We start from the raw sequence: 8,006 nt of genomic DNA, 5'->3' as shown, positions 1-8,006 counted from the left end.
GCCTAATCTCACACCATAGCAAAGGCACTCTTCTGGAGTCTGACGCTGCGATAGGGCAGCGTCGAGCCACGAGCTGGCCTAGGGAAGAAAGAGCAGAGCCTGTGCAGCAAACACTGTGTGTTCAGGCCAGCATGGAATAAAGAGACCCTGAGATAAGAGATTGCTGTTAACAGCGTCATATGCTCGTGTAGCCTCTGCAGGTTTTCTGACAAGTCTTTTTGTAGTGATTCTGAACCAGCCACCAGCCAAATCTGAGTACTCTCTCATCATATGGAAAATAAAATAACAAACAAGTAAAGCATTGAAAATATATAAGACTTTCTTAACAAGTGTCTCACGATTCCAGAGAAAAACCCCAGTGTCTGACAGTTTTCATAAATGAGGGTAACTGTTCTCCCTAGGGAGAGATATCAATAGGAGGGGTTGGAATTGTTGCTGGGGCCCACCTCTGCATTTTCTGTAAGATGGAAAGAATCTCCTGAGAAGAGAATACTGGAAAGAAAACAGCTTGTCTTGGGAGCTGCTTTGTTCACAGTGGTAGTGCCACAATTCCTGTGTGTGGTCCCATGCCATTCCCAAGGTCTGACAGGCTTTCAGTGCTTGCTGGTAGCAAGCTTGCAGCAGTGCTCAGGAAGAAGCAGTTTGTAATGCTTCAGCCAGATTGCTCTGCAAGAGCAAAGAGGAGAAACAGGAGTAGGTGGAAGAGCACTATAGTGAGGGTTAGGGTTGCCTTATCAGACACTGTCATGGGTTGCAGTTGCTGGATTCTAAACATGGTATGTTTTCTCCTGAAAGAGGTTCTGTCATTCCACTTGGCCTTTGGTCTCCCTGCTTCAGCTATGGTAGTCTGAATTGGTCTGGTAGATAACACAGTACCTTCAGCCACCATTTTCTACCCTGAAGGAAACAGTGGGTCCCATTTTGGGTGGAGAACTGCGATGGAAGGAAGAGGTAATTTCTGTCTCTTCACCTCCTGAAAAATTGTGGTACTAAGATGGAAAAGCAGGAGCACAGAGACTGATCAGGATGCCAAAAATACCTTTATTCCTGCAGTGCTGCTAGCAGGTCAACACCCAAGGCTCTTGAGATGAAGAAACCACTGTACTTGACTTCCTAATCCTCTGCGTGGCCATAGCAACAAAACACTTTCCTCAACTTCTGCTGCAGTGGTTAAAATGGTTGCTTGTAAAATGCCAGCAGGTGTCCTTCAGGTAGTTCAGGTCAACAGCCCAGTCCAGGTGCTGGCAGGCAGGGGGGCTCTGGAGGAAACAAAAAGGCAAGTCAGCAGGAGACATGAGCATGGCCTGGGAGGGGGGAACTGGACTGCCCTAAAAGAAGGGGTCACAAATGCCCAGTCAGACATTAGGAGCCAAGCCCTTCTCCTGGCCAGGCAATGTCAACAGGCTGCTGCTGTCACATTACCAGCCCATCTTGTGAATCTTGCTCTGATCCAGAGATCCTGAGTAAATTCCAGGATGATTCTTGTTAGGCAAAGCAGTACAAAGGCAATTCCTATCAGTCTTTCTGGCTTATTTCAACATGATGGTAAGATCACATCTGCAGAAGACAAACACAGAGGAAGATATTACATAGACTATTTGCAGAGTAGAACAAGGTGCTGCTTGTTCTACAGAGAGCTCTGAGTGTGGCAGTCAGTGTGCCTCAGATTGAACCCCCTGCATGCAGTGGGGTTGCAGTTTGCAAACCTTTTCCTCTATTTGTATTTGACACCAGCAGTCTAAGCGTACCATGACACTGCAGAAAAATTCTATATCTGTGTCAGGGATTTAGTGTGTGTCTACATAGCACTAATGTGGATTAGCAGCTGGATAATCTTTGGTTGAATGTGCTTTTGCTAAGTCAATTAAACAAAACCCAAAGCACTATGATCTAGAGAGTCGAGATCTGGAGGAGTTAAATTGCTTTGACCAGCAGTCACAGAGAACTCCCTTACTTAATGGCTGCAGATGGCTGAGCTGTGGCTCTGGAGGGAGCACAGTGAGAGCAGAGTGGGACAGAGGAGCTGCTGCCCCTTAGCTTTGGGTGTTTTGTTGGTAGTGAGAAGGGTGTGTGTGCACTGTGTGTCTTGCTCCTTACAGCCACCTCACTAGGAAGGTGTACATGCAATGTGACAGCTTGGGGTAGCGACCACAGCAGGAGAGGAATTGTTTACAGGAATGTTTTCTGGAATTACTGCATGACCGTGCCACAAAATGGGCTTGCTGGCTGGCACATGACTGTGTGCTGCAATCAGAAATGGTGCTCACAGAGAACAGGCTGCTGGGGCACTATCCCAGCCTGTAGATAACTGTCTGGGATTCAGCCAGGATTTGCAGTGCTTGGCAGGGTGCCATACTGCTTGCCAATATTTCCCACGCAAAGGTGGGAAGGGCTGCCCTTTACTCCAGGTTGCCACAGTCTGCCTGTACATACAGAACCTACTTAATGCTTCAGTTTGAGGCAAGAGCATATGCTGGCAAATGAGCTGCTTCCCAAATAGTCCTAGGTGTGTGGAAATACATCAGGTGAGCAGGAGCAGCAGGGGCAGGATGGAGCCTAGCTGTTGGCACTTGGCACTCGTCTCAGTTACGTATTAAGAAAGGGAAGGATCCCTGACTGTTGCTCTGCCTCCAGTATTGACTCTTCTCTGGCAGGCAAGTGAGTGTCCATGTGCTCTGAAATACTGTCTTGTGCAGCATGTTGCATGGAAAGCACTGACCTAATTAAAAGGAACCATTCCAGGTTAGGAGCTGCCAGTTTATGGCCTGCGAGAGGTCCCTTCTTGTGTGAAGGAACAGCTTGCAGCTCATCTCTGTTTTGCTAATCTAATTTAGTTAATCTTGCACTTTTGAGGGAGTTTCTTCCCACTCGTGGACCTGAAGAGGTGGGTGTGTGAAGCTCACTTTGATTCTTTTTCTGTCTGCCATTAGATGTCTGTGGCAGAGACAGCAGCTTGAAGATTGGCTGTATCTCATCTCTAACCATGTCAGCTCTGCTGTTGTTGTCCGGCTGCTTCCCAACACTGTGCTGCCCTCACTCCTGGCCAGCCTCTGGCATGGCTGTCATGTATTGCAGGCATGCTGTTCTTACAGACTTGGGAACTGCTTCTGGTGTCCTGGCAGTTCCAGGGCCTCACTGAAGCTCTTTTGGGGCTCTGCAGTAAGACTTTTCAAGAAACATTCAGGGTAGAAATTACAGGAAGGCTTTCACCTCTAGCACTGACTGGGGTGCAGTCACCCCAGACATCTAGTCTTGGTCTCAAGCCAAGCTGAACTTTTAAGAAGCTCTGCTGCCATTGCAGTGAGAACACAAAATTTCCCATGCTGTGTCTTCCCAGGCTTAGCCCCTGCTGTCTCTTGAGGCTGTTGAAGATGCTTATTGATTGTGACATTTCCTTAGGAGCCTCCCTTGAGAAGGCTTTGGGAATAGAGGGGAAGGTCTGCCACAGTATCTTACCTCTGCTGGCCAGGCTCAGATCTCTGGGCCAGGAAAGAAATTACTTAGACTCATTGCAGAGTCAATCAGTTTATTCAATGAATCGACAAGTGTTTATCCTGCTGCCTGGAGGCAAGACATGGAATTGACTGCCTTGAACTCTTCGACCCCAGTGTTGTTGCATTAGATGATGAAGCCTTACTAAGTTTGCATAGCTGCTTGACAGGGTTGGGGACCCCAGGAAGGGCTGGAGGACTAGAGAGTCACCAAGTCAGTCTTGCAGGAGATACACTGTGCTTTTATCAGTCTGTCTGTGGCAGAATTCAAAAGATTACTTGATCCACCTCTAAGAGGTGGTGTAAGATCAGTTTAATCTTAGCTGACAAACATGGAAGGTGACCAGCAGCTGGAAGCTGCGGCCACACACCCAAAGCAAAAAACAATTTTCTGTTCACCTTCTTTATCACAGACTTATCTGACTGGTGTGGTTGATGATATTGGGCAGAGGGATAATTTTGCTGTTCCTGCTGCCCTGGACCATGGCTTGCCATGTGGGCAGAGTCTCCTGAGTAAGATACTACTGAGATACTACTGTCCCTTTGCAAGAGCTGCAGAACTCTGTTCTCTCTAGAGATCCTGCTGTAGTCCAGACCCTCCTCTGCCATTCATGCTTGCCCTCTCCAAAACCTTTGTTTCTATCTGGCCACAAACCTGTCCTCTGTTCAGCAACTCATTACTTTTTCTGGCGGAATCCTGTCTCTGCCTACTTTCAGCCCAAGCCTATTGCCTGCAGATCTCTTTACTCCTTTAGCTCAATTTTGTGTCACCATGTGTGACACTCTGTTTTTCCTGTCTGGCTGTGCTGTGCTCTCAGGGAGGTGACATCTTCCTCTTCACTCTGCACTGAAGCAGCATTCCTCCATGCTTCTCCCTGGCATCCTGCACTGTTCCCACTGTGATTCCATCATGGCACAGCGCTGTGGGCTCAAACACTCTGCCTGCTCTCCTTCACACTGACTCCCTCCACTTTATCTTCCAAAGGCGTGGAGAGAGGTAGATATCACTGAACAGCAGCTCCCCTTCCCTTACAAATTCCTTGCTTTCCAGGGAAGGTTATCCCTGTCTGATCTACTGAAGGTGTTTCTAACAGTATGTGCTTTGCTTTTGCTTTCAGTGAAATGTCCTCATTCTTACTCAGGTATTATGTACCCCAGGAAAAGCACCATTTTGCCATACAGGGTTCTCCCAATGCTCTGACCCTCACTCCTCAGTTCACTGAGCAGCCAGAGAACAAGATCTCACCTGTGTGAGACAGATGAAGCTCTGCCCTCTCTGATTTCTGCTGTCATGTCCTTTCAGAGCCTGAGCTGCCACACAGGGGTATTACCCCCAGACTTGCAGCCACGATGGATGGGAAGCTGATACGCAGGGAATTGTGTGACTCTCTTTCTGTGCTTGTACAGCCAGCTCAGGACATTTCACACTGCTCAAACTTGGCTGTATTGATCAGACTAATTAAATGGCAGGCCTGGAATTAGATGGAGATTGCAAATAGGTTTCCTGCTGTGCGTCTCTTCCCACTCTTGCTTTCCAGTCTAGCTCAGGTCCTTCTTGCTGTGGGAGAGCCTGTCTTTGTGGCTGTTCTCTTGGTCCCTTGGGGAGCAGCTGCAGTGCGCCACTGCTATTCTTAGCTGTGAAGACAGCGTGCAAGTACCTGGCCCAGCAGAGCTGGAGCACTGCTCTCTGCCCAGCAGAACTCAGATAAATTATCCAGAAGATCTTGGTAGTGTGTAATTGAGCAGCTCAGCCACAGGCTGTGCTTCCAGCTATGTACACTCTGCTGTGCAGCAAGGCTTAATAATTGCTTGCTCCCTTGGAAGCCAAGAGCTCTGGGTTTGTCTCAAGTGATTGTGCCCTCTTCTCTGAGATTTTGGAGGGACTCCTCAGATTCACTTGCCATGTTTCATGCTTCTTTCTTTCCTGGTGGGAGATTGCATACATCAAACAATTATTCTTCCTTGGCTGTTTAGCCTGTCCTGAAGATGTTTTATCACTGCTTTCTGGCACAGCCCTTTCTTTAATACAGAAATGAAGGGGGTAGGTGTCCTGGGTATGCCTTGAGCCTTGGCTCTGTTCAGATCTGGTGGTAATGGCTCAGGAGTGATCTGCTTTCTAACTGCTGCCAGAGCAATGATGTGTAAGTCTTTCCCAGCACTAACCAAGTCACAACCTTGATGTGCCCTGCTGCCCTGGGATGTGCTAACAGCTACAACAAGCAACAGGGGAATGTCCCTTGTACGGCACAGCTTTCACATCTGTGAAGGACTCGGGGCAGGATGTGCTGTTCCATCTCACTAATGGGTTTCTCAGTTCTGCATGGCCATCTGCTTCATGCTGGCTCTCTCCTGTCCAGCTCCTGGTGTGCTCCTGCTGCTTTGTTGGCCCCAGCCAGCTTGGCTCTCCCTTCACTTTCAAAGGAAAGGCTTGGTCTGGGGCCCAGCTCGAGCTGCATGTTGCGCCCTGGTCCCCGCGTGTCAGCAGTGCTGGCACGGGCGCTGTTGGCCGCGCGCCCGGCAGGTCCCTGGCAGCAGCAGCAGCAGCAGTGAGAAGCTTGTGGCTGAATGCTCTGACTGACGGCGCCGTCTCCCTCTCTCTCTGCCCCAGATCGGCCGACCATTCTCTGCCCGGATCTTCCGTTTCCACAGACTTTGGCAGCTGGCAGATGGTGACAGGGTGTGGCAGTATTCAGGAGCAGGCAATCCTGAGCGCGGACGCCTCTCTCCCTTGCAGCTTCCCGGATGAGTTCTCTAACAGTTGCCTGTAAGTGTCTTAAATGCAGGATCTCTCCTTGGGTCTCTTGGCTGCCTGCGAGCGCTGCAACTTTATCACTCTGGCACTTTCGGAGAAGCCTGGGAGCCCGATACGAAACTGTTCCACCTTCTCTGCCTAGATGGTTTCTATCCATAAACTCAGTCCCTGAGCACTCTTTGCTTATGCTGAACACGGAAAGAAAATGGCACTTTCTCTGCCTAATGATGGGGGAGCTCTGTAGGAAGAAGAGGTTTTTCTCTCTTCCTTGAAGATGCTGAATTTGGGTATAATTGAGTGCAGTTGAGGATTCATGTTTGTCAGGACAGGACTGGTAACCCAGATTTCTTGCTTTTCGATTTTGCTCACCTACATCTCCCCACTAGGGTCAGATCCTTGCTGGAGTAAGAGAAGGACTTTTCTTCTGTAACCCGAATTTTGTCTGGGCTTGTGCAGTATCATTTTCAGGTGCTGTGCCTGGCCGGTACAGAGCCACAGAGACCTTGTGTCCTGCCACATCCTGCCATGTGAAATGGCTGGGAGGCAAATGTTCCTCCCCAAATAGAGATCCACCTCTGGAAGCTTGAAAGACTGGAGATGCGCTTTAATTGCTGTTAGAGGAGAGCCTTGGTTTGTGCCTTCAGGCTGCAAACTCTTCATCAAGAAACTGAAATGGCAGATCAGGGGCTGCTGCTAGCAAGCAATGCTAGAGCTGTGCTGCCAGATGCTCAGTCCCTTACAGAGATCTGAGTACGTGCTTTGGAGGCTGAGGGCAGGCAACATGAAAACCCGTGTGTCCTGTGAGACAGCTGCCTGCCCTAGCTCTGTGTCTCGTGTGGCTGCATGCTGTGCTGCTGAACAGAGCAGAGCAGCTGCCTTCAAGTTACAGTGAAGCTACAAGATCCATGAATTGACAGATCAAAACATTGCAAGAGATGTTGGACATGGCCTGGCCAGGATTTGTTCTCCTCCTTTCCCAAGGACACACTGAGCTGCTCCTGCAGTATTTTGGAGATGGGCAAGGGAGAAGGGACTGAAGGATGGGCATCTGAATAGTGACTGCTTTACTGTGTCCTGAGCCTGGCTGTGCTTGGTCACTGCTGATCACCAGCAAGTTGTTGCTGCCCTTGCAGTTGGATCTAATGTCAGAATAGGGAATTCAGTAGAGAAACATGAATCAAAGTTGATAGGCCTTAGGCTTTTGCAGTTTGGAAAGTGACTGCTTGGAGCAGTGGATTCAAAAGAAGGAGAACAGTGGTGGTGCTTCTCCTGTGGGTGCTCTGCCCTGTTCAGCTATTCACTAAAGCTCTGGGTTGCTTGAGGGCTGGGGACTGTTCAACTGAAGGTGCCAGGACCAGGCACTGCACTGAAAGGATGAAGAGTTCCCAGGGGTGTCGTGTTGAGCTTAACCCACAGCCTCTACCCTCTCTCTGTTCTGCATCAGCCTTGTTTGCTCAGGACTCCATTGTGGTTTTATCCCAGTTTTTGCAGCCTGACACAGTATGAGTTTTTTTCTTTTAATTCCATTTAAGTTCCCACTTTGCATCTTCACTGGCAGCAGCTCGATGAAGGTATGCTTTTCACAGCCTACTTCTTGTGCTTGTGTGGGGCTTGTCAGGGCTTCCTTCGAGCTGGGGCTTTGACAGCCTCCTCTCATCCTGCACCCCAAGCTGCAGGCGAGCGGGCAGGCTGTAGGAAGTGTAGCGGGGCAGAGTGCCGTGGATTTGGCAGGGAAGCACGACCTGCCTCCGCGGTGAGCGGTT

At 49.4% G+C, this 8,006-nt stretch overlaps 1 protein-coding gene across 1 annotated transcript in view; it reads left to right on the top strand.

The window, feature by feature from the left end:
• MTMR14 (myotubularin related protein 14) overlaps positions 1-8,006 on the top strand; it is a 31,150-nt gene that overhangs the window by 21,159 nt on the left and 1,985 nt on the right. Inside the window, exon 17 of the mRNA XM_014306707.2 lies at positions 6,100-6,255. Coding sequence (XP_014162182.1) covers positions 6,100-6,255 — 156 coding nt within the window. The remainder of the gene's footprint in view (positions 1-6,099; positions 6,256-8,006) is intronic.

The sequence above is a fragment of the Geospiza fortis genome, unplaced genomic scaffold, assembly GCF_000277835.1.
Source record: "Geospiza fortis unplaced genomic scaffold, GeoFor_1.0 scaffold70, whole genome shotgun sequence".
Taxonomy (NCBI): Eukaryota; Metazoa; Chordata; class Aves; order Passeriformes; family Thraupidae; genus Geospiza; species Geospiza fortis.
Note: the sequence above shows the minus strand (reverse complement) of the source record. Positions and strands in the feature narration are given on the sequence as shown.